Source organism: Apostichopus japonicus, chromosome 21, assembly GCF_037975245.1.
Source record: "Apostichopus japonicus isolate 1M-3 chromosome 21, ASM3797524v1, whole genome shotgun sequence".
NCBI classification, from domain to species: domain Eukaryota; kingdom Metazoa; phylum Echinodermata; class Holothuroidea; order Aspidochirotida; family Stichopodidae; genus Apostichopus; species Apostichopus japonicus.
This window is the reverse complement of record NC_092581.1, coordinates 19,619,494-19,645,631: the sequence shown is the minus strand read 5'-3', so window position 1 is coordinate 19,645,631 and position 26,138 is coordinate 19,619,494. Positions and strand designations below refer to the sequence as shown.

General features: G+C 36.7%; 2 protein-coding genes across 5 annotated transcripts in view; one reads left to right on the top strand and one right to left on the bottom strand.

The window, feature by feature from the left end:
• The window catches only part of LOC139963123 (charged multivesicular body protein 2b-like), a 67,063-nt gene that overhangs the window by 7,998 nt on the left and 32,927 nt on the right, over positions 1-26,138 (bottom strand). The window contains exons 2-6 of the mRNA XM_071963661.1: positions 3,339-3,404; positions 2,606-2,697; positions 1,801-1,842; positions 927-1,028; positions 92-142 (exon numbers count right to left, since the gene is read on the bottom strand). Of these exons, the coding sequence (XP_071819762.1) occupies positions 92-142; positions 927-1,028; positions 1,801-1,842; positions 2,606-2,697; positions 3,339-3,369 (318 nt within the window). The 5' untranslated portion in view covers positions 3,370-3,404. The remainder of the gene's footprint in view (positions 1-91; positions 143-926; positions 1,029-1,800; positions 1,843-2,605; positions 2,698-3,338; positions 3,405-26,138) is intronic.
• Positions 5,562-26,138, top strand: part of LOC139963121 (xaa-Pro aminopeptidase 1-like) — a 65,149-nt gene continuing 44,572 nt past the window's right edge. For 2 of the 4 annotated variants that reach the window (XM_071963658.1, XM_071963654.1), the window contains exons 1-9: positions 7,013-7,243; positions 11,602-11,720; positions 15,239-15,349; positions 18,925-18,988; positions 19,516-19,620; positions 20,719-20,838; positions 21,794-22,072; positions 22,917-22,998; positions 24,274-24,353. In XM_071963658.1, coding sequence (XP_071819759.1) covers positions 7,207-7,243; positions 11,602-11,720; positions 15,239-15,349; positions 18,925-18,988; positions 19,516-19,620; positions 20,719-20,838; positions 21,794-22,072; positions 22,917-22,998; positions 24,274-24,353 — 997 coding nt within the window. In that variant the 5' untranslated portion in view covers positions 7,013-7,206. Of the gene's footprint in view, positions 5,793-7,012; positions 7,244-9,297; positions 9,416-11,601; positions 11,721-15,238; positions 15,350-18,924; positions 18,989-19,515; positions 19,621-20,718; positions 20,839-21,793; positions 22,073-22,916; positions 22,999-24,273; positions 24,354-26,138 lie in introns of those variants that run through there. The other 2 variants (XM_071963659.1, XM_071963660.1) reach the window with 2 other exon arrangements.

Sequence of the window (26,138 nt, the reverse complement as noted above, 5' to 3'; positions counted from 1 at the left end):
AAAATACAGAAAGTTTTTAGTCTAGAATGAAGAAAATATGTTTTATTTGTGATGCAATTATACCAAAAGCTTTCTTTGCTGGTTTTCTTACCTTTGTTGTATTAGCCATGGCAGTTGCTGTAGCTTTTGTGGATTGCATGGACTGTTAGAGAAAGCAAACAGAACAATATTATCACTTTACAGTACTTCTTTAATACTCTTGTAGCACAGAAGAAACAGTTGTAAAGATCCCACACAAAATCTCCACTACCTTGTAACATCTATAAGATATATCAGGCAAATTTTATGTAATTCCAAAATACTTTATATCTGGTTTCAAAATGTTAAATAACTACCGTACCGTACTATAGAGGCTATTAATCTCTATCTGAACGTAAAGAATTTCAAGACCTGTTTTCTTTGACTTGTATTGGCCGAAAAGCCGAAAAGGGGACAGATGGAAAATCATTGCTCGATCCCGCTGAACTCAAATTTTTACATGCACTCCAATGTATAGTAGTCCATATGTTTAATACTTGGTTCAATGTTGCAGGGTAGTGTGCTGTGTAATAAAACTCACTTAAAATTTTATCAATAACAAATTATTCGGCACTTCCCAGTACAGTACAAACTCCTCCAATTAAAATAATTATCTCAATATTACTCAATTCATGTTCACAGTGGTTGCTACTGTTCTTTATTCTCTAAGTGTCTAAAGAAAGTTTAACATAGTCAACTACAACTATGTTGTCCATGCAAATGTATGCTTTGCTTCTTGAAAATCTCAACTGGTCTCAATCTACTTAGCTTTTTATGTCCATCCTCTATGATACATACATTTGTTTAATTTCTAAATTAGTAAACAGAGCTATTTTACCTGTTTTTGTTTAAAAAAAGTGCAACTATATCTTGATTTCTCCATGAAAATTAAGGTAGTTTGACCTCACCTTAGCCTGTGTACTGACAGATGACACTGTGGCATTGGCCCCCATTAGCCTAGTTTTCTGCTTTCTGACGTTGACAAGTTGTTTTGCGTATGAAGTCGCTAGCTGTGAAGTTTAAAGTCGTACAATGTAGTTATGATAATGTTAGCACATTTGGGTTACAGCAGGACAGAAGGAAGAAACAGTTGTAGAGTAGAGTAGTTGTAGTGAGTACAGTCAAATCTGGATCATCCCTATGATGGAATATCCCAATTTGACATCCTACCATTCAGTAAACTGTACATTCAAGATATAATTTGGTATTCATAATTTGTGTGACAGGTTTGAAGATTCTCAATTTCTCTACTACTATTGTCCCTGTGTATAAATACTGCAAAACATCTGAGCATTTATATAGCAACTTACCCACTTTGTATAACATTTTGCTTGCGATCCCAGATAATTATTCATTGCTGTATAACACTGGATATGTGATCACTAATCTAGTTATAGAATTATTAGGTTGATTGATATTTTGAGTACAACTACAGTAAAAATTGGCACAAACACATAAGAGATAAACGTGCTACAGTTACAATACCATACTTAGTATAAGTTAGTATAAGTAAGTATAAGTATATAGTATAAGTTAGTATAAGTTTCAAAGGTTAACAGGTTCGACTTATTCCCATTTATGGATGTGAGTACCAGCAAAAACTGTAACAACTTTGAAATATTTTCCTTAGCTCCTTGAATTTTCCCTCTACAGGATAAGAGAGCTAAAGAAACTTGATCAAGTTTAAGCAAGTAACATACCTTTCATTTTAAAAATATACACAAATATCAGTATTATTCACTTATAGATATTACATAGCTAAAAATTGCAAATAGGACTCACTTGTTTGTTGTTTTGCTTGGCTGCTTTTTTAATCTCCATTTCCTGAAAAGAAACAAAAGTGATTGTAGTAGTACAGCAGTTTAATAACTCATGGGAACTTGCTGTATTTCGAGCAGCCCAAGCAATGGGTAAGGCCATAGATGGTACAACTACAACACTGTCTATGTCACCAACAAGTACGAGAACCCTGGTTCACAATGTAAGATAAATCATTGTTTTTTATATTACTCTAAGGTTAGGAACAAGATAATGAGTGTTTGGCTTGCAACCACAATAGCAGACAGCAGTATCTATAGTTTTGTCTTTCCTATCCAAGTGCAAACACACTATCACTTTTTAAAACATCAGTATTGCCTCAAGTTTTTTGTATATTTAGTTTGCAAAGAGTTTTCAAGATACCTTCATGACGGTTTAAGTTGAGTTTGAGTTTCTAACACATATTCCAAACTGATCAATTATAATAACAGTCAATGAGTATAAGATAGATACCATAGACTTATGTGGAACTCAGAAGCAGCTCAGGAAAGGTTACAAGCACAAGCTTTCTTTTTACTTAAGTAGGAGAAACAAACAAATATGACAATATGAAAAATAATTTAAATAAACAAAAAATGAGAGAGAAGAGAGAAACAAGAAGGCAGAATCATTTAAAGGTTTCACAACCCTTTACTGCATAGGCTAGTTTACAACCACCATGCCTACGTGGTTTTGACTGGCTAAGATGATACCTTTAGACGTATCATCAAGTTTTTTATTTCCTTTCAATTTAAGGGATTGACACTAAGAAGCTTATCCATCCACTTACCAATCTCTTCTCCTCTTTCTCTAGTCTTGCCTGGTCCCTTGTCAACCCTCGCTGAGTCTTTTTTAATTCTTTGTCCGTCTTCCTCATCATTTCTAATGGAGGATGAAATTCATTTCATTTGTGTTAATCTTGTTCTTACCAGTATCTATGAAAATCATACCAAATAACTGCAAAATGGTCTTTGTTTATGAAATGAATGAATCATCAGGTAATTCGTAGATGTGGCAGTATGCATCCTCTAAATATTTAACTAATCTAGGCTAGGCTATATGGAGCTGTACTTTGGTTTTCCTCTTATTGTAGTAATAGGAATTTCATCCACATGATTTCTTGCTCTGCCTGGTAATGGTATAATGATGTATGCACATTTCTTTCTGATTCTCTGAGATTATAATGGAAATAGCAATCATTTAGCCTAATTGAATTAGGACTGTGGTATTGCAAAGTCTGCAACTTGTAAGGCTCCTACTAGACCGTGGCTGATGTCAGGATGCCTTGGTTGTGAGCCTACTCTCCAGTTTTAAGCAGTTTGGGGTTTGAAAGAAAAGGAATTTCTGTTATGCTACTCCTAGCTTACCTTAGGAAATAGGCCTAACGTTAGCCTAGGGCTAACTTACCCTTTTAGGAGTGAGTAGTACTATGTAGTACGACTTAATACGAGTACTATGCCTACTAGGGGCCGCAATCAACTAATGCCAACAAATAAAGTTTGGAACGCATTTTAAGATCTCACCTTTTTCTGATGGCTTCTTAAGGAAAGACATCTTGATTTTGTCCTTTCTTGACCAATATTAGGATCCTGAGTAAAAGAAAGACACAACACCAACTTAGTTCCTGTGTCTACGTTGTTCTTTCGCTGTTTTGGTACACACACTAATTTACATTGACCGCACTGCAGTAAATCATCTGTAACCTTCAGTTGTGCACCACTCCTACACTTACTGTATACTGTATATGATTACAAGCGTGACTAATCCAAAACAGACTCTATATGTTATGACATCACTTTGCAAAATATGTCATTTTCTAATCTGGGGATTGCCCTGTCACATGCACCTTACAAGACTTATGAAATAGTGTGTGAATGAAGTGACCTAAGTGTATATACGAGGGAGCTACAATTGGGTATGAAGATCTCTGAGAAGAGGGACCTGATTCACAATAAGGCCTATTTATTAGCAGATTTATTTCTATGTGAGGGCCTTCTCCTTATGCCTTAAGTTTTAAAGGAACATTTCATTTTAGGTGTTTGGACCAAAAACGCAGAAAACCGCGTATTTGGAGGGGTGTTACTAAAACGAATGACAATTGCGTTACACATAACGAATGACAATATGTTGTACACACTAAAAAATGTCTGTGCGACAGCACAGACATTTGCTTCAACCGGATATCACAGTTCAGATTTCGTGGGTATCTAGATCTAGTAAAGTACGGACAAGATAATAAACGCACCTTATAGTAAGCGAAATTGTAAGTCTGATTTAAAAAAAAAATTAAACGTCATTTTTCCGATATTAATTGTTAGAAACTAACAATACTATAATCTTGAAACGGCTTCAGATATATTTCTATATAAATCTACAGAGGTAAAAAGCACAGCACTCAAGCGCATTTTCACACACAAACTTCCCCTGTGGTTTCTATCCGTAAATTACACCAAAACCCTGCAACCACGTAACATGCGATTTTCCTCAAATCATTTTTGCGCAGAAAACCAACAACCGCATTTACTCCACTCCGTTAATCATTCTATCTCCACGCAACACTGTCTGTCCTTCGTTGTCATTCGCTGTCATTCGCTGTCGTTCGCTGTCATTCGCAAATGATAATTAACCCTGTACAAAGTCAATTGTCATTCGGTCATTCGCTGTCATTCGTTTTAGTTTGTCCCATTTGGAGAGTGTTAACTGTTGGCACTCCAATAGGTAAAAAGGGGGATAGTTTTACTTACTAACCAACAAATAAACCGGTCTTACTGGCATTCGTTTGCGGCAGGTAAAGTCCTGTTTCAAAAAATAATAATAATTATATTTATGTATGAGAAGCCGGCTTATGGATTACAACTTTCACGTCGGGTGGCTTCCAATTCAATATTTTAACTCAAATTTGCAATCTTTTCAATTTAGAAAGTCGTTTCGGACGGGAAAACCGTAGATTGCTCTTGGATGAAAACCCACAATACTATGACCCGGCCAGGGTTCGAATCCCCGAACCTCCCGATTGCTAAGCCGTAATGCCGACCACGTTCCCTTATTCTCATAATGAGTTCTACTCTTCCATAATTAGAACTTTGGCTTATTATCTATAGCAGTTTGAAGACTTCTATATTCTGTCACTCATCTTCAGCTGCCATTGTAAGGTTAGACTACAAATATGTGAAGCTCTTATAGTAGGGGTAGACCACTTTTTATACCGACTGGAGAGGGTAAAGATTTGAAGTGGTCCAGGGGAGGGGCGTCACCACCACTTTGAGAAATTTTGGTTAAATTGAGGGTGCTTAGATACACAATGGTGCTATATGTATTGCTGTTGAGACATTTCGACTGTTTAAGTTTTACCGCTTATTCATGTTATATATTTTGGTATTTACACGAGGATTTTGTGTATAATATTCCGTCTAACAGTGGCGTTGGCGGTGGGGGGTGGCTGATTGCTGTTTCACATAAAGGAATCCTTCCACCACCTCTCCCCGCTCTCCGCTCTATCTTTACCCGTCCCACCAGAACTAATCATTTCTGCTACTTGTTAGGTAATACTTCCATGGGTTAGATGCTTAACCGTAGCCGAAAAGGTTTATATCATTGAGGTGTTAAGTAAACAATCTGCCCATTTAGAAGACGTCACAATATATAGCTGCAAAGAATAAAATTACACACTTCAGTGAATAAGGACAGATTTGTGTTTTTAAAAAGGAAGTTCTAGCCTTGCAAGAAACTGTGTTAGAGACTTTGTTGACCAGTTTAGCGAGACATAGACCAATGTCTCTGCGTTTTAGATTATCTTTTGCCTATCGTAATGATTGTTTCTGATATGTATCTGATGTATAGGCCTAATCATCCTGTTACAAGTTTGTTTTGTTTATGCCAGTCATTTCGCTCTGATTGAGTCCGGTGCCTATTTTCAGCGGGATAAACACTGTTGTTCCTACGTGAGGCAACCATGTTTATACTGACCTAATGGTTTTGTGAGTATTGTATTTTCAACTGAAGTTTGTGCACTTGATTATATACGGTACAGTATCATGCTATATTACCGTCACATATCATGCAGGCTGTCAGTCACTGTAAATGCAGCGTCTCCGACTGAAACTTGGTGAAGATCGTTTGAGTGGATCATTGTGCTTAGAATACCCTTCTGGGGCACTACACTTTCCTTAAACGCTTCATGAAGGAAGAGGGATGGGGCAGCCCTAAAAATTGGGATATAAATATGTTACTGTAACATTATCCTATATTTCCATCTATAGGCTATATAGTTCATCACCTACTGCAAGTTCGGTTTTAATGTTCAAGAAACATTCATATATTTTAAAGTTTGAATAGCACCACTCATTGGTATGTACAGTGTAAACCGATACCGCCTTGCCTACGTTTACTACGCATAATGCCCTTAAGACTTGTCAATTTGTAGCCCTGTGTTTTACCTTTTAAGAAGTAACATTATAAGTTTATTAGGCCACAATATTTTTTTTGCGTTTGATCGTCGATTTTATTAAACCTATACCCACTATCAAATAACCTCACATTTTTCGGTCTATCGTTTTGACCTTGGATTGGATATAGTGTTACTAGTTTGCCTAAAGGGGCAAGTTTATGAAGTTTATCAAATACTAATGGCATGTGGTATTTTCACATGCATCCAAATTTGGACGTACCTTACAAAGAAAAACAAACCATTATTTGTCAGTGTGTAACAATGAGATCACACCTGTTTACTTCGAGTTCACAGTTGGTATAATATCAGAAAACTCCAACTGTCAATATCTCAAAAACAGTACATAGGAATTGAATGCAGATTTCACCAGAATACTTAGATTATGTTCCTTTTTAACATACCGAAAAGGATGTTTGACTTGAACTATACCGTTATGAAAATTCTTTCCTTGTTGGGGGCGTTGTTCATTACAATGATCTCTATCAATGATCGGATAATTTACAATGATGGCTGATTTTCTTACTTCTCCTTTAAGTTAAGCGCAAAACAACTACAAAAGGGCATATAAGTTTCACCTGGTGAAAACTTTTGTCCTTTTTCATTTAGAAAAATATAATTCATTTTATTGCATACTTCATCTTTTGTTAATATACAGAAAACAACGTAAGAGACAGCAATTGAGTAGCTATAGTAATGGTCATTAAAGGCAGCCGTACATAGATAGCCGCGGTTTTCTTTTTTATCTCATAGCTATAACTGACTGCTGCAAGCAAGAAGAAGGCTTTACTCATTGTAATTACTGAGCTCCATAGATGCGGTTTCCTCTCTAAGCTGCGGCGTTATAATCCAGGCGGTTCACACAAAGAGTACACAACACCTTCCATAAGAAGGGTAAATCGAACTCTTCTACTGGTGTTAATAGGGTTATTTAGAGAATCAAAATCATGGAAAAGCTTGCAACCTGCCTAATTGCTTTCGCAGGTAAGTACAAAATTGGTTGTCGCTGTAGTAAACATTTTTCTTCAATTAATGATAAATTCTCTCTAGCAGGATAGTAGAGTTGTTGGTTTTTTGTTCATTTCTCCACACGATATTACCATGGAGATTTGTAATGGTATAAGGTACATAGTTCAGACTGATGGGAATATTTTGCGAGGTCAACATCATTAATAAGCAAGTAACTTGAGAGCTCGACCAAGTCATATTGAGAGTATACCGTACGTTGTTGTATCACGACTATGGTTGAGACCTACAGATGTCAGTCTACGTATGAAGAAGATGTTTTGTTCGGTTCTGTCGTTTAGACTGACTGAATCGGACTGGCGTATTTCTTTCTTATATATTATCAACTTCTTTCGGACTGTAGGAGCAGTAAATATAATGAATATAATAATACGTCGTTTCCATCGTCTTGATTTAATCAAGGGGCTACACGTACGTCCGTTATATCTAACCAACATTTATTGGGAATTACACAAATTTGTCGCACGATTCTATTTAGTTACGACGTATTGTTTTGTTTTGTATTTTCACAAAAATATCAGTCTGTTTGGCTTGAGCCAACTTTATGATCTTCACTTGCTGTGTAAAATTTGTCGTTAAAATAAGGTTCAGAATTGCTAAATCCGATTTCCTGATATTTTTTCGTGTGTAAAATAATATGAAATTGTCGAAGTGTGATGATTATAATTTTCTTTCGCCATATTTAGGAAAATGTCTCATGCTATTTTTGGCGCCACCCCCTTTTCCCTTCCCTTCCATTTTGAAAAGTGGGGATTAGCTGTATGTTGCGACCCACTCAAATTTTCAACCATGAATTCGACAACGGTGCTAAATTATTCAGGTGAATCAAAAGAAGTACCAGACAATCAAATGATCAAATCTTCCCGTTTCATATTACCACACAATAATCTGCTTGTCGATCAAATTCTACCGAGATTTCGACAAACATTCAAAATTTGTATACATTAGAAGTAAAAATTTCGATGAAACACTGAAATTCGCATAAATTTGCATTCGATCTTCAATGACAAACGAATTTCTAGATTTGATAAATAATCCACAAATCATATTTTACTTTTACATGTGAACTAAATTAATTCCCAGTAACCTTGTCACAGATTACTTTATAAGCATACATTGAGCAGTTATATTTACCTGCTCTCTGGGCGAAGTCTGCATGTATAAACCGAGACCGTAAGTCTCCAGGGACTTATCTTCGTGAATTTTCATTATTTTTCTTTTTAAAGCGTAAGCTAGACTCGAAGATGCGTTGCTTATTGTAAGAATGCTGGTCAAGTAAAGAAGTTCAGTATTAGAAAAGACAGGGACATCTTAGTCAACTTAATTACAAGAGCCTGAACACTAAATTGTATTAGGGTTTCGAAACTCTTGACATACAGTACAATCAGCGTCCATAACCTAGTGGTTAGGGTGTCCGCATATAAAGCGGGAGGCCCGGGATCGAATCACGGTGGAGGCTGGAAGTTTTTTCATTGTTCTGGATTTTCCAACTCACTACAATTTCAATTATATATATATATATATGTATATTCATTTGCCTTTGCCGTTTACTTCCATATCATTTAACACAGGCTGTTCAAAGTATCTCTTTCGAGATTCGGCTTTAGGAATCACGAATGTTTTCGAGTTGGTTAGCATCATGTTTGATCTCTAGAGTAAGGTAATATATCATCAAAACAGAACTAGTGTTGTTCGAAACAGGTGACAAACGCCCACAGTAGATTACGACCTTCCTTACCGGTTTCGAACATCTAGACATACAATCAGCGTCCAGTGGCCTAGTGGTTAGGGTGTCCGCATAAAAAAAGCGGTGTTCGGGTGGGGACCCTGCTGCCTATTTAGATGCTCTTTATTCTTGATAATGTGAGTAAGTTAGTTATAAATATAAACAACGTAGGTAAGATGGAGCTGTTGTATATACACCACTTCCGGGTAGGAAATAGAGGGGGAACTCCCTGAAGGATCTCGCACACCCTATACTACTACGTGCACAGCTAGGCTTTTTTGTACGTACAGGACCTTACTCATGCCATGGGCACACACGTACGGTTACGGTCTTGATGTAACTTGGGGGATTGGAGCTGAGAATGGATCAAGCTGTTCTGTTTTCGTGAACCTGCATTATCTTTGGTGATTTTTCTTAAAAATAGACCTAACTCATTACCAGCTTCAACTTGAGGTTTAATTTAGATATTCGTTAACACAAAGTGTCTCGTTACTAAATCAGACGTTAGTTATAGCCTACCTGTATCGTTTAGATTGACTTCAACAATTACGCATCTACAGCACGTTTAGTACGTAGAGTGCAAGGTAGAGTGCAAGTCGCATTCTGCTTAGCCAAAGCAGATGGGGAGGGGTAAAGGATCTACGGCCCACAGCCTGGCATTAATAAGGGGCTCTAGGGAAATATTTGGAATCAAGAACAATTTATACTCATTTCCATAATATTCTTAAGGAAAAGTGAAAACTTCAATAGGAAGCTGGCTCTCAGCACCCCCTTAGTAAGAATGCTACTAAACTATTTTGCAAAGGTACTGAGACAGATAATTTGAAAGGAAAACATCAATAATAAGCAAGTAACCTGAGAGCTTGACCTTGTTCACATTGCTGTGCAATGTAAATGCCACATGCCAACGATTTCAAACACTAGCTTACCAGCTCTTGAATTATATTTTCCATATCTACATACATGATGTACTTGAAAATTTAGTTTATAAAGGTGTCAGAGGAACTTATATGTACCTGACTTGTACTGTAAGTGAAAAATGTATAAAAAAAAACATTCTACCAAACAGGATTAGCATTAAATGCATTGAAGACTCGCCCCAAACCGCGTGCTGCGCTCTGAAAAGTTAACTTTCCATTGCTTGCAAATGACGTTTTCTTCTTGTCGCTACAAAATGCAGACAGTAATGAAACGTGATACCTTGGTATCTTTTATCTAGACCTGAGATGTCCACGCTATGTACACTGTGTTGTGGGTATTGACCGTAGCTGTATGTATTGACTGTACACTAGTGGCTAATTACCGACGGTAGCAAGCTATGTGTGTATTTTCTGGGATAGATGGTGGTGTCTAACACTTCTGTTACACCTCATCCGAAAGTAGGTCAGATTACCGGCATGAGACGTTTCTTTGTGCGCGAGTCTTTACAGTTCACCCCCTTTAATGCTATTATGATTCTACTTGACAGTCATGGTTTACGTCTGTAACTTGATAACTTACATCTAAGTGGGGTCATATAGGATTCTAAAGTCATCTCCAACTTATACAAGTTTTCCATTCAATTTTGCAGAATATCTTTATAACAATTGATATATACACCTTGCATTTTTGATGTAGATTGTCTGAATTGGATCAATTGCAAAGTAGATATGATGCAAAAAGATGAGAAATAAATGAAAGCTGAAGAATGATAGACGTTTGCTAGACATATCTTTTCGAACAGGGTTAAATATTGAAAAAAATCTAGACAACTTTGCTAAAAAACCTAAAAATAATATGATACTTCATAAACCGTGCAGTGTGCAAATGGGATTTGAGGAGAGGGGGGTGGGGGAGGATAGGATGTTTTGGAATGGCCCACACCGCCAGGAAAAGATGTGCAGTCGTGGACTTTTTTACATATAGTCAGGGAAGAGTTTAAATATGCCACAGATTTTACCATTTGACGTTTCAATAAATTCATCTGTTTTCCTTTGATATCAAGGGCCGGTCATTGTTCACAACAACAATATGCCTATCTTTTTGCACCATACTAAGATCTGTCCAAAAAAGGTATATTTTGGAAACAAAAAATTTAGCATAATGAATTATGCAATCGGATTGGAATGTTTAATTCAGTCTTTGTTTTGTAGATTGTCGGCAGGACACCTGTTGCTATAGAATTCTGATTATAATGAACAACTGATTTCTGATTTCTAAAAACCAACTTTGTGAAATTTGTGACATTACCAAATGATTGACTTGAAGCCATGTTTAAATATGGGTAAATTAATTTGTGTACAAATCTTTGTGATTCCTCCTGGACTCAGGTTAAAAGTCTCACTGCATATATGACACAGGATATCCCTACAAGTACATCTGAATCACAATTTTTTTATCTATATATTTGTTCACCTGTAAAGTTTTCTCATGAGTGAAGTGTATGGTAAAAATTACCTCAGGAAAAAAAACAGGAGGGTTGTGCAATGGCCAAGTACTGTAGTACATAAATGTATGTTGTTCAACTACAGTAATCCTAGGTTCAAATAACATAATTTTCAAGACAGATGGAGACTTTACTTAATAACGATTCATTTATTTTGTTTAACAGTTCTTCATCTGGTGACATCATCACCTATCGAAGCTGGACATGATGTGAACATTGCTCTCCCTAAACAGAGAGTTCGTCGACAAGATGAGAGTGTGAGGGACTGTACTGCCGTTCCACCGGTTAGTTAAATTAAAATAAACATGTTGGTGTTGTATAATTATTCCATAACATTTCTTAATTTATTCACAGTCTGTTCACATCCTGTATAAATCTCTCATGTTGAGGCTTATTACGTCATGCTCAAACTAGTTTAGTAGAAATCACATTTTTTTAATTGGAAATTTAAGATTTGGTGCCAATTTTATTTATTATTTATTGCACATAATCACATATTCCATGCTTCACTTGCTTTCTATGTAAATTTCTGGTACAGTGACATTTCACATGAAATAGTTAGAATTTTATTAAAATTAATTTAAAAATAGATACTGACCCAAAAGTTTAGAACTAACACACATATGAAAACCGAATGAAGTAGAATAAGAAGTAAGTTGGAAAACGGATTTAGATCAGGCGCGTAGCCAGGAATTTGCCAAGGGAGGGGCGAAACTGTAGATTCGGCATTGCAAACTATCTAAGCGTAGCGCCACCCATGGTTGGCGCGAAGTGTACAAGAAAATTTTGGCTGAAAATGCCTCCCAGATCGCTGGAAATGGCACTTCCCAGGCCTTGTTAGTTGCATCTTAGCATTTTCTCTTTTGAAAATACTAGCGATATCATAAAAACATTAAAAAAAATTATAAAAATATGCTCAAGGGGGGGCGGCTGCCCCCTTTGCCCCCCCCCTTGGCTACGCGCCTGATTTAGATGAAAGAATTGCCAAAGAAAGAGATTCATTTTCTGAAGGAAACAAAATGGGAAGTTCCCCAAAATGCAAAAGTGTAAAATCTCCATCTTTGCCATAGCATTAGAGATGTCTTACGAAGATCTTTATCCACTCTTCATTGAACTAAATTTATGTACATGTATACATTAGAAATGACAGTAAAGTTAGAATCTTTACAAAATTTATTCCTTTATATAGTTGGAAAACAGTTTACAACTCAACGTGAATTCCTTTTGTGGTTTTCTTAAAGTATGAGATGAAAAGGCTAAAAAGGCCTCCTAGATCGTTGGAAATGACACTTCCCAGGCCTTGTAAGCTGTTCTAAAGTTTTCTCAACACCCTTTATTTTGAGATCCCATGTCTTGATATGGTCGGAAAGCAATTGACTACGGTATATAGAAATCTGATTTGGAATTTTTTTTTTTTTTAAATAAAAAATAAATACATAAATCCAAAAAAAAAATAATAATAATAATAAATTAATTAAAAATTAAAAAAATAAATAAAAATCTAACTTGGCTTGGCGGTTTATTAACAGTTGAACTACTTTCACGCAGCTGTCTGTGTAGAGTCTTGTGGAGATGCGTGTACCATTGTGACGTCACCGTCCATTTAAAAAAGAGAAACAAAAGCAAAGTTTGCCCGAACAGCACACAGATTCAGTAGTAAACATTATGTGTGTTGAAGTCTTGTAGAGCAGGAATTATATAAATCGACGGTCATTAACATGCGTTTTCAGTACAGTGCGACTACTGTAGATGTCTTTACGGCCTATGCGCTATGTCACGTCAGGTTTTTCAGCAACTATAGCCTACTGCCGGTCCGCGGTCGAAGGATCGTTCATGAGTGGTCATCATGGAGATTCGAGACCTTTCAGACCAATGATATAATTTTCGCACATGTAATTTTTTTTCCGACACCCAAAATCCCAGTGGGAAGGCAACTGGGGGGCGACAAGCTTTCATGGGGGCTGTAACTGAAGGGAAATGTTTCTAAAAAGGACTTGTATGAATAACCAAGGTAATGCATATAAGCTGTTTGTAGTTATTTCAATGTCTTTAAAAAGCATTCTAATCTTTGAATCATGAATAATTTAGCCAGGGATATGACTAGCTGAAATGATTGAAGAGTCAGAATATAAGGAGGAAACAAAAAACAAAAAATTTGAATTGTCGTCATCAATGTACGATTGCTCATGCTGTCTTTCTTCATTGAAATTGTTTTGAAAAATACTGAACATTTTAATCTCTGGCAAACACAACATCAATTTCAATTATCAATTATTCATGGTACAACAACATGGGAAGAAAAAAAAGAAGTTCCTTCTACTAAATCCTCTGATATGAAATTTTAATGAGCAACTGCTTTGCCCCTAGTGTCACTTCCCTGGATTTTCTTTCTTGTCTTGCAAATATGTTATCTACCAGGATCAAGAAAATGCCTACAGATGTATATATAACAGATGAATGACGCAGAAGTTGCTGTAATACTGCACGGTTGTAGTAAATACACTATTAAAAGACGAAGGTTGTTGTTTTGTTGAACCAATTGTTCATGGTCCAGTCTCTCCAAAGATAGAAGGGAGTTAATCCCTTGTTTATCAGATCTACAGTAAGGCAAAGTTCAGACGTTACGTGAATGCCTTTTTATTTGCATCACACACACACACACAAAAAAAAAGGGGGGTTTCCGATTGTATGAATGATGTAAATGATGACCATTATGTAGCAGTTACAAAACTATTATCACATACCACATAGTGCTATTCCTTTAAAGTACAGCAGTTTGTTGTCTTGTGGCTTGAATAGTTAAGGGTGTACGGGGGGAGGGGAGGCTTTGGACCATGCTATCTAATGTAGCAGTTTGTAAAGTAGTGCTGGCTGAATTAATTGGTTTGGTTACATCATGTACAGTAATTTTGAAGCCCTGTTACTGTCATGTGCTATTAATTACTTCATGCAGTGGAATTTGAGGCAGTCTAAAATTTTAGTTTTACCCACTTGCTACAAATATGGCAATGAGAACTGAATTTTAGCCAGTAGACTATTTTAACCACTATAACTGCAACATATTTCAGTTATTGTACAGGCCTTAACTCAGTCAAATAATTTTAGCTGAAAATAATCAGTAATACAGACAGGGTTATTATTTTAGGTACGGAAATTACTCTGCCGATTCTTTGACTGTGGATTGTAAACCGAATTTCCATGTGTTTAAGTTCTTAATGTCAACTTGCAGAAAATTGTCTGTGCCTGTTCTGGTCTTTCCTACAGGCAAATGACAAACTCCACTGGCATATAACCAGTTAATAGACCCAAATGTCAGTACCCGGTAAAATTTAATTCACCTATAAATTATTCAGGGATAAAAGCAGCTGGCAGTTAATTTCTTTCAATTCTGGCTTTATTTTATCCAATTTCAAAGTCAGCGTATAAAAAAAAAAATGAATTCTTTATTGATGTTCGATCAACTTCATTGCCGTTCCTATGGCAACGATCAAGTCTCTGTGACAGCTGTCTTTGTCTTCTTGCAAGTTTGCACTTATTTTGTTAATGTTTGGACTTCTGTATGTATGTGAGTGCAAAAGTAAGTCAATTAGGTAAACATAAATCATATGCAAAATTAGAATGAGACAAAGGTTCTACAGTTTCAGATCAAAGTTCAGATGTTGAGTACTATTTTTGTTTGTTTTATCAGCAGCATGCACAAGCTGTGTTATGCATTGATTATTACAGCTTGATATAAGTTCATAATAATGCATTTTCTTTATATATATGTATTTTTTCTTTTGTTCTTTGTTTCCATCTATAGACTTATCCAGAAACAACTGTAATGACAGATCAGCAATTACTCAATCTTAGGGTATACATGGATCAAAACGATATTGAAGCTTACATCATTCCATCTGAAGATGCCCATCAGGTCAGTGATAAAAAAAAAAAATAACCACCTCCTCCCCCCTCCCCTTCTCCACCCCCTCTCCTTTGACCAGATTGACCTACTGGCTCCACTGGGTCTGAGTCACTGTACGAGCTGCCAGGTTGAAGTGTTGAGGAATGGATTTTCTCTTGGTTTTTACAGGGTTTCTTTCATCTGGAAAACCAAAATATATCACTTGTTTTCACGGCTTACTGGATCACTGAGCTGGTTGGAATTCACTCCCCAGTGTGTCCTTACCCTACCTGCTATATATGTTTATTGGTGTTGATTTTTAACTCTTGCCCCCTCCCCCAACCAACACCACACCTCTCCATACATTTCCATCACTGTGGGATGTATGTTTCTAAGGTTAGTGCCATTGGCTCTGATCACTACGGTGAGCCAGTATACTTTGACATAACGTCTTTTACTCAAGTTATCAATTTTATATGCATGTTGGTTCTACACTGTATATCTCAAGGCACTATAAAAGGCAATTTCAATGTTCAGAATATGGAAGCAGATATAGATGATATTACATGAAATAAAAAGTTAACTTGGTTGCACAGTGGTAAGTACATATAGGTACATGCATACATACAAAATTTATACACTGAAGCCAGTGCAAGGTATGTAGGCTACAGATACAAGTAGATTATTGAGAAAAAAAATGTAGCTGTACGATTCCATAAATAATGGATGCAGATTGCTTGGTTTAGCTTCAAAGATATGACTGATATACATACGTCCAGCAAGAGGTCATGCCGGATGGAGGGCAGTGCACAGAATGGCCATGCCCCTGACCACCCTACACATCCCAATTAAAAAGTACACTGTCTGGTTTATAAACATGCTATTACTGCCAACTTTAAATCTTCAAGATGGAATTGAATTAATTAGACACAGTGATGACAGCTTATTATGTTTGTGTAGCAAATCTGAGCAAGCCATCCATCCATGCTTTTGTTAGCCTTTGTTTTCTGAATCAGTTTGCATGAAAGCCTAGTTTCATGTTTACACTGATAAGCATATCAAGGAGCTTATCTATCTTTTAAAGACTTCAAAAACTTATCTTATCAGGAAAAGAATTCCTCAAAATGTGTTTACACTGTTATATAGCGGTTTATACATTTGTATACATGACTGTGAAAATACCTTGTAACATATATACTATAGCTACAGTTTCTATTACATCTCACACAGTTATCTAATGTACATATATATAGGTCTACATGTACAGGGTTAAAGTATATGTAGACATTGCACTATTTTTGTGTCAGTGCGTCTATCTTTTAAGACCTCTAAGACCATCTTATCAGAAAAATAATTCCTCAGATTATGTTTACACGGTTATATATAGCGGTTTATACGTTTGTATATGACTATGACAATACCTTGTAACATATACTATAGCTACAGGTTCTATTACATCTCACACAGTTACCTGATTTATATATGCTAATGCTATAGGTATACATGTACAGGGTTAAAATATGTAGACATTGCACTATTTTTATGTCAGTGTATCAATCTTTTAAGAATTCTAAGACCATCTAATCAGAAAAATAATTCCTCAAATTATGTTAATACGGCTATACATTTGTATACATGACTGTGACAATACCTTGTAACATATACTATGGCTACAGGTTCTATTACATCTCACACAGTTACCTGATATCTGATGTACAGGTATATCTTAGGTATACATGTACAGGGTTAAAGTATATGTAGACATTGCACTACTTTTGTGTCAATGCATCTATCTTTTAAGATTTCTAAGACCACCTTATCAGAAAAATAATTCCTCAAATTATGTTTACACGGTTATATAGCGGTTTAAACGGTTGTATACATGAGTGTGACAATACCTTGTAACATATACTATAGCTACAGGTTATACATATCACACAGTTACCTGATATCTGATGGACATATATATGCTAGGAATACATGTACAGGGTTGAAGTATATGTAGACATTGCACTGGTTCTGTTTGTCAGTGCTTAATTCTAAGTTTTAAGTTTTGAAAATCTAGGTTTGGATACCTTATCAGACTTTGTTTAATTAGTAAACAACTGTTTAGAGTTTTAGATTGATAGGTTGATGTCTTTAACACAATCATAAATTCCTATCAAGACTTTGATCAGGATTCTAACCAGCTAAAGTCAACTGTTTAAAGGTTGCCCAGCGATAGTGGATGAGAGGAAAAATTTGATGGCATTGTAAATCACACTGTAAAAAAAAAGACTATGAGGGCCACTTGTTGTATGCAGCCCCTTGATGCTTCTAGGCTAATAAAAGCAAATTCTTGAATCAATACCACAAATGAATTTTAATGACAAATAAATTGAAGGTGGGGTCGATAAGGCTGACTGCTATCTTCAGAGTGTCTGACCGTCCAGCAAACAAATCGTAAGATTCCCAACTAGGTCTACTGGGAGTAGGCTTTTCTTTCTAACACTGATTCAGGAATGGAGCAGTGATGTTGGATGTCTTTTACAGACACTGTTATTTATGCTCTCCACTATGTGGTGGCAGTTAAAACTGTGTTCCCTACCCAGGAGCGTAGCGAGGAATTTGCCAAGGGAGGGGCGAAACTGTAGGCGAACTATCAGAGCCGTAGATAAAGCATTGCAAACTGTCTAAGCGTAGCTCCACCATTAGTTGCCGCGAAGCGTACAAGAAAATTTTGGCTGAAAATGCCTCCCAGATTGCTGGACATGGCACTTCCCAGGCCTTGTAAGTTGCATCTTAGCATTTTCTCCCTTTGAAATTACTAGCGATATCATAAAAACATACAAAAAATATGCTCAAGAGGGGGGCGGCTGCCCCCTTTGCCCCCCCCTTGGCTACGCGCCTGTCCCTACCAATGCACTGCCTGATGTTGAATGGGATGTTTTCATTTCCCTCAGCTATTGAAAAAAACTATCAGATCCTGGATAGTAAATGCTTGTCTATATAGGATGAGAAAGTTAAGTTACAATCCTGGAAAAATCTTATACTTCTTTCAATATTCATGAAGACCTATGAAACAAACAGGGTTTTTAGAAGGGCCAGAATATATATTCTTCATCTTTTAAAACTAAAATTCTAGTATCAAAGAGAGATAAGAACTGTTATAAACTGCTTATCTACTGCATATTAGCTTGTGTTGGTAAATAGTAAAGTAAAGAGTAAGAGGGCCTGACGTTTCGATCCGAGCAGGATCTTTGTGGAAGAAGGTCCTACTTCCTACTTAAGACCCCTTAAGTTGTTTTATTTGGACACAAAGAAGTGCTTGAGTTGATTGACCTGAGTGAAAAAGGGCTCCCAAAACGTTGGAGGGAGGAGCTCTAGAGGGAGGGCACTATGATAGAGTACTGTATGACCCGCAGTAGTTTAAGTTGCACTGATTCTCATATCAATAATTTCCACACTGAACATTGATCTGACTCCTGTCCCCACCCATCCTCACCCCGCCCCAACCCAATCACCAATCTTGTTAGGGTCTATCAAACAATGTAAGGTCAGTCTTAACATGTTTGTCCCAATTTCTTTGGGACAAGAATGTTAATGTGAAATTACTATTTTCACAGAGTGAATATATTGCCGAGGCCGATGAAAGAAGACGGTTTGTGTCGGGATTTGATGGGTCAGCTGGTAAGTTAAACTCTCAAACAACTTGATACTAAATCTGCATGAGGTGGGGGAGGGCGGGGGAGGGAGGAGGATGGGAGGCGGGGAGGGGAGGGGAGGGGGAAGCAGTGACGATTCATGGGTAATTGAAGTAAATCTCTGTATCCTTTCCATCCTTTTCACATGGTTTTTTCACGCTTGTAGCTTTTTCGTTAGATTGATCTCTCTTTTCTCTTATAATTTGTGTTTCTACGGAAACCATGCAGTTGCATAATTCTTCATGCAGTGGGCTTGACTATGTCCTTACATTGGTTTAACTTGTAATGCATATTGCTTGCTAGGCTTCCAACTTGAATAGCATTGTTCAAAATACTGTGCACTTAAATCACAGTTATAGCTATATGATTTCAATTTACAACAGTGAAAGTTATTTGTGTATTTCTTAGCAAGCTGTCAAGACCTACCTTGTCATGGAGAAGTTAAGTAGTACTAGTAGCCCTTCGATTCTTATTATTTTACCAAAGCAATTTCATATTCTCTATCTTTGTGAGGTCTTGCCATCGTGACAACTAACCGTGCTGCTGTATGGGTGGACGGCAGATATTTTCTACAAGCCAAGATGCAGCTGGATTGCAACTGGGTCTCTCAGGAGATTGGTGAGTGGGTCAAGAGCCAAAAATATACCACACACACAAAATCTTTCCCAAAATGCAAATTTTTATGCCCTTTCCAAATTTGTTTATAAAATCTCAATCAGTTTTCCATTCTTCATTTACTCATAGAGATACTAAATAGCTGATTTTCTCTTAAAATCCCTTCCCTGGAGCTTTCAGGGTTGTATGGAAATGACATGAAGAAAGGTGATAGCATGTGTAAAAGGTACTGTGGTTTCTGACTGGGAACCCCAGGAATAATATGGCCATAACAGGATCACAACCAACTAAGGCATATACTGTATGTAGAGATCAGTTGGTTGAGGACATAGCTTGTAACCCAGAGGTCACTGCTTGGGATTCCATTCTAGCCAAAAGTTCTTTGCTCTCTTAAAGTTTCTTTATGAAATATGTAAGACTAGTGTAAATATTTCAAATTCATAATATTTTTTATTTTACTATAAATCATTACTGGTTTAATGTTCTGTGCTGTTTTCAGTCCATGTACTTGTCAGACTAAAATTCCACAAATTTGTGTGTCAAAATTATGTTTTTCTACAGAACAGTGAAAAATATATAATGTTAATAACTACAGTGAGAACATGCCAGACAAAACTGTGATTTCAGAATCGGTGTTGAATGGTGTATGTCTCTATGTTCCTTTGTGACTGCTGAATGTGTGCATTCATGTAAGAGTACTTACGTGATATACAGATCTCTACAGAAGTAAACATAGTGTACTGAATGATTAATTAATGTAAACATAATCCTTGGGTATAGGGGCTAAGAATGAATGGTATCATCAAATCTGCATGTATAAAAGATAAAATCTCAGTTGTTGAAGGTGAACTTTCTTGGCTTGGATAAAATAATCTGGCAGGCTTCCAACCTGTTGGTTTCTATGGTAATAAATCAGGCATGAGCTTCTTCCGCCAATTTGCGGAATTTCTGTGATTTCTTTTCTACCTCGACGGCAAAAACTATTATCCTAACACTCTGTAGCACACGCAAACTGGAGTCTATACCGCAATTTTTGAAAATTCTGTGATTTTTTTTTTTACCCCAGGCTAATCCCTGATAAATGTTCTTTTGATATTACAGGGGAACCAAACGTTCCATCCCCTGCCGACTGGCTTCTGGCAGAAAGCACAGACGAAGGTCTTGGAGCAAGTCTTTCAAATGGAGCCAAAGTTGGATTTGATCCCACCCTGCTCTCTATTTGTAAGTATATTGTAGCTCCTTTTCTCCTTTGGACACTTTTATTCCCACTTCAAGTTCAAAATGTAGAGTGATTTGACCGTTTGATTAACGTTGAGCTGCAGCTACAACTTTGCAAAGAAAACAAAGTCTTGGAAAAAGTATATAAATGCTCTGCTATATGCCCATTCTGTTTTTTGTTGCAAACAGCAAATTATTTTGTGGTACCAAAAAGGTGTAGCAAAATAACAAGGACCGAGCAGTATGTACACTATAGGAGAGCTATGTAGGTTTGGTGAATAGAACACAAGCTTTGGGCCAGTAAAACTATTTTTTGTATTATTTCGGTATCTTCAAGGTGATACATATTTATCATTTGACCTATTTAGGGGTATTTTTTACAAAACAATCTGAATTTGTCGTCTGCCAAACGACCTGCAAAGCTGATTTTGGTTGTCTGAAGAGAAATATGGTTGTCTCGGACAATCGGACGACCATTAAATATTTGCCCTGAGCAAGAGAGGTGAATGGGGAGTAAGGGTAAAAAAATTGAATTTAGGACCTAGAGAATGTGGGATTTGATGTAGACGATGTGTGTGTTTGGGTGGGGAAGGGGGAGGGGGAGGTGAAGGAGTAGGAAAGTGTGAAAAAGGACATGATAGGAGGGGGGTGGGGGGGGAGGACATTTCAATCAGCATGTACTTGCACCTGTTTGGTCTTGGATAGCTATATGACAGTATCTTTTATTTATGTGAACTCCAACTGTGAAGCTGGGTTGAACTTCATATGTGATAGTTTCTTTGAATTTCCAGCTATGTTCCTAAGGTTTTGATGCCTTATCTGTCTCTACGCAATTGGTTTCCTCCTACATTTACAAAGGGTTGGAAGTCTCCAGACCCTTTCATCTCACCTTCATGCCTAAGTTTCTGTTTTTTCATACTGAAAAATATGTGTTGTTTGGTTGTTCCATCTTTTCCAGCTACTTACTTTTCTTACAACGAGACTTTTGAGGCATCCGACCGAGGCATCATGCTGCAATCTATTGAAGAAAATTTGGTGGATAGTGTTTGGGTGGATATGGAAGGTGAAAAACCAGCTTACCCAGGGGACGAGCTCCTAATTTTAGAGCATGAGTATACCGGACGGACTTGGGAGGAAAAGATCTTTGATACTTCTGCTGGGTATGATACGATAAGAGAGTTAATGGCAGAAAAAGATGCCGATGCTCTCATTGTTACCAAACTGGACGAGATTGCTTGTAAGTTTAAGATGTTTTCCCAATCGAAATGACTTTCGAAATTGAAAAGATTCCAAATTTGAGGTAAAATATTGAATTGGAAGCCATCCGTTGTATAAGTTGTAATCTGTAAGCCCTTGCAGGTTTCTCCGACAATTGTGGTCGCTTAAGCATCGTAAAATAACTGCTGAAGATGTCAATTATGTGATTTACATAAGTTAGGGAATTTATGTAGATTATGTAGCAAAAGAAAAGCTTGGAACTTTGTAGAGCATAGGACTTTGTATTCCTGAGGTCACAAATCTGTTTTATACCCACTAACTTCTTTGCCTATGCTCAATTTGTTTTTAATATTTTTCAAGCCTATTTTCTATTCATGATTTGCTGATTTATATTTCTGAAGGAAAAGTGAGCTGAATATTCCAAACAACATAGTAATTTCAGGAGAGTCAAACCTTATTTGCTTCCATGAACTAACTGAATAATTTTTAGAAACTTTTACCAATGACATATGTAAATATCACCCCTGCAGAAACACAGAAGTAATGAGTTTAGAACCCAATTTGATGATTAACACACCAATACTCAGTTTTGTAGCAGATATATTGAGCCTAGCCTCTGTAAAAATCAGGGCTGAAGTTGTTGCTATTTATTTTGACTAAGGCTTATTTCAAGAATATTGTACATATTTGGATTGATTAGGAAAAACTGCATATAGAGTTTACGAAAATTTTACAGGTAAAGTTAGCAAGTTGAAGTTGTAAAACACAAACAGATGCAACATTTCTCTCAGCAATGAGGATTAGTTGTCCAACTTGAGCACATTGTACAACCTTAAACTTGATCTCTTTTCTGTTTGCAACAGGGATATTCAACTTGAGAGGAGCTGATATTCCATACAACCCAATGTTTATTTCATATGCCATCATCGAAACAGATGCCATAAAGTATGTATAAATTAATTAAAATTAGTTCCTCTCCACATAAAGCAACATTTTACTTTAGTGTTCAGAGGTGTTGCATAGAGGTTATTCAGTGGCGGAGCGTCCATACAGTCAGGGGGGGCGGATGCCCCCCCTGACGGACTCAAATGGACTGCTGGCGCCCTTTTCAGCTTTTTAGCACTTTTTACTTATTCGCGATTATTGACTTATTTATTGCGCTCTCATCTACCTATTGACATTTGTCATATTCTGTTGGTGTAATTTTCTGACAAAATGGCAACGACACCTATTTATTCTTCGTTTATCTGCAAATTAGCAAGGCCCAGAAAGGGTCATTTCCAGCGATCTAGGGAGCATCTTTACTCAAAAATTTTCTGTACGCTCCACGCCAACTTGTGGTGGCGCTCCGCTTAGATAGTGTCGAAAGCGCCCCTACAGACCATTCTTGCCCCCTTGACCAATACCCCTAGCTCCGCCACTGAGGTTATTGATCTGTAGCTATAGCAAATTGTCAAAATTGTTCTTAAAGTTAAAGATCATCAGTATGTGGCCCCCAAATTGGGCATGCCAAAAATTGCTAGAATCAGTAGTACCTAATTCCTGAATGTTCTTTAACCTCCAAATTATTCTCAGAAACAGCAGCAGCAGGTTCACTTAAGCAAATGAAATATGCAAGAGAAGAACAATTGCTCTGAGGGTGGCAGTTAAAATGATCCTTGAAGTTAAAACATGACTGACCAATAAAATTAATTTCTACCTTTTTTAGGGACAATATTGCTGACCTTTAAGGCTATACAGTTGTAGGTAGTATTTATCCAAATTTAATGCTGAAGATTATTTGCATAAATGTGATAACACTGGGATGTCTATTTCTTTCTTTCTTCTTCCCCTTGTGATGGTTGACTGCATGAATCTGCCTTATTTAGTCTTGAAACTGACAAGTTATCTACTTTGTTAATTACCCCTAAAACATCTAAGAACATATGTGGGTATATCTTTCATAACTACCTTGTTTATTTAATTAATCAACTACATGTGTGTATTTCATGTATCTTGTTCTCGAAAAACAGATCATTGAAGTGAACTGAAATGAAATGAAACAAACAAGAAATTTTAGGAGAAGGTCATAGGTCACCAGCCCTGATTGCCTGGTTCCCTGGTTCATTGCTTTACTAAAAAAAAAAAAAATTGAACCTTTGTGCATGTATCCTTGTATTTTTGTTATAAAATGGCCTTCCATAATCAATCAGTGACTTATTTAATGATACTGTTTTACAGATTGTACTTGTATGACATGACAACTCGTGCTGTTCAAGAGATTGAGGATCATCTCAAGCAAGGCTCTTGCACTCCGACAGGTAGGTGGTCTGTGTTTAACACATGTCTGGATTTGCCATTCTCTGTGTGCCTCAAAATGAGGAGGATGGAGTCATTTTTATGAATAAACAGAAAAATTGTTTTGAAATAATAAAATATACTGCATGTTTGTAAACAAGTACTACTATTATAGACACTGCAAGTTTAAAAGTGTTGTAAGTTGCAGAGATGGAAATATTAATAAAACTGAAAGAAAGAAAGGGAAAAAATAAACAGTACAGGTAGTCCTTTACATGAATATGCAACAGTATTGTAATGTTATGATATCCTCACCAACACAAGTAAATTACAAAGAAGATTCTGTGAAACATTTCAGTACTTTCAGGGGGAAAAAAACACAAAATAGTTAGCCCCTAGTACTTCAATCTGCAATCACATAAAGGTTATTACCAACAGGGACAGTATTTACGGTGCATCCCTGGAATGTAAGGAGACAAATCACTTACTTCTATGTAGCTTGGACAGCTCAGAACTAAACCTTGAAACTATAAACTCTTGCAAAGCATTCACTACCAGGGTGTAATTAATTGGCTTGCAAAGTTGTCTGAACTTTGGCTTGGTGAATTTGAGTCTAAAGTTCATTCAGGGTGGGAAGATATGCATCAGCAATCAATACATCAATGTATAGTGAGTATAAAGATGTACATCCCACTCTCTGTTAGGCTGGACAAACCTAGCCTTTTACATAACTTATATATCTCAGTCGTAGGCAATCATTACTATATATATATACCATAGTGGGTGATAATTTAATCACTGTACAGGAAATGAATACAGAACCCAGCAAAATGGGTGGGAGGTGAGACAAGATCAAGTGAGGTCTAGTGGTCTAAACTACCCCTGCAATCCTGCATCAGGAATTTTGTACTTTTTATGTGAAATTTCACTGTTTGCAAGGTATACGATGTAATTAGTGGTCATAACCATACCCCTTCTTCCAGCCTACACCCTCAGTGACATAGGCTAACATGCAGTCTGCTACAGTATTGCAAATGCTAAATGTAAAGAAGTGCCATGCAATTGTATTTTCATTCGGGTTACCATAAGTGAAACGAAGTACGTGTTGTATGTAAATGCATCTTCAATGAAAATATTTCTGTCTATCACGTGGGGGTTGTTTACAAAATTAACTATATGACTATCACAAATAAAATGAAAATAAAATAAAACTGTTAACAAAGTGCTTATCAACTAAAGAGAATGTGTAAAAGTAAGTTGGCCTGACGTTTCGATCCTAGCAGGATCTTCTTCTTTAGAGGCTAAAATGTAACATCTGACGAAGCCTCTGAAGAAGATTCTGCTAGGATCGAAACCTCAGGCCAACTTATTTTCACACAAATAAAATGATTCATTAACAATGTGCACATCTGTAGGAATTAACCGATGTCATATAACCATCGATGCCCCTACCAATTGCTTGTGCAACCCTTGAAATCAGCTGTTACCAAGGGCAACAACTGATGAGCCCCTTTTATAAAGTTACCATAGGTGCCCTCATAAGTATCTCAATCATTTAACATTGTTATCAAACTAAATAAGGGATCAAATACTGAATCAAAAATTACAGAGATTTTGGCACCGGAAAAACAGCGAGAGATCTGAAAGTATAGTTGCATGAATGATCGCATGAACTGTTCCTGTCCTTGTTTTTGGTCATTTCTGTAAATTTATCTCTCACTTTGTAAGAAATGCCTTTGGTGCCTTTTCAACAACAAAAATCTTTAAATTGCATTGGTGTCACTCTGAAAGCTAAAAAACTTGTTGTG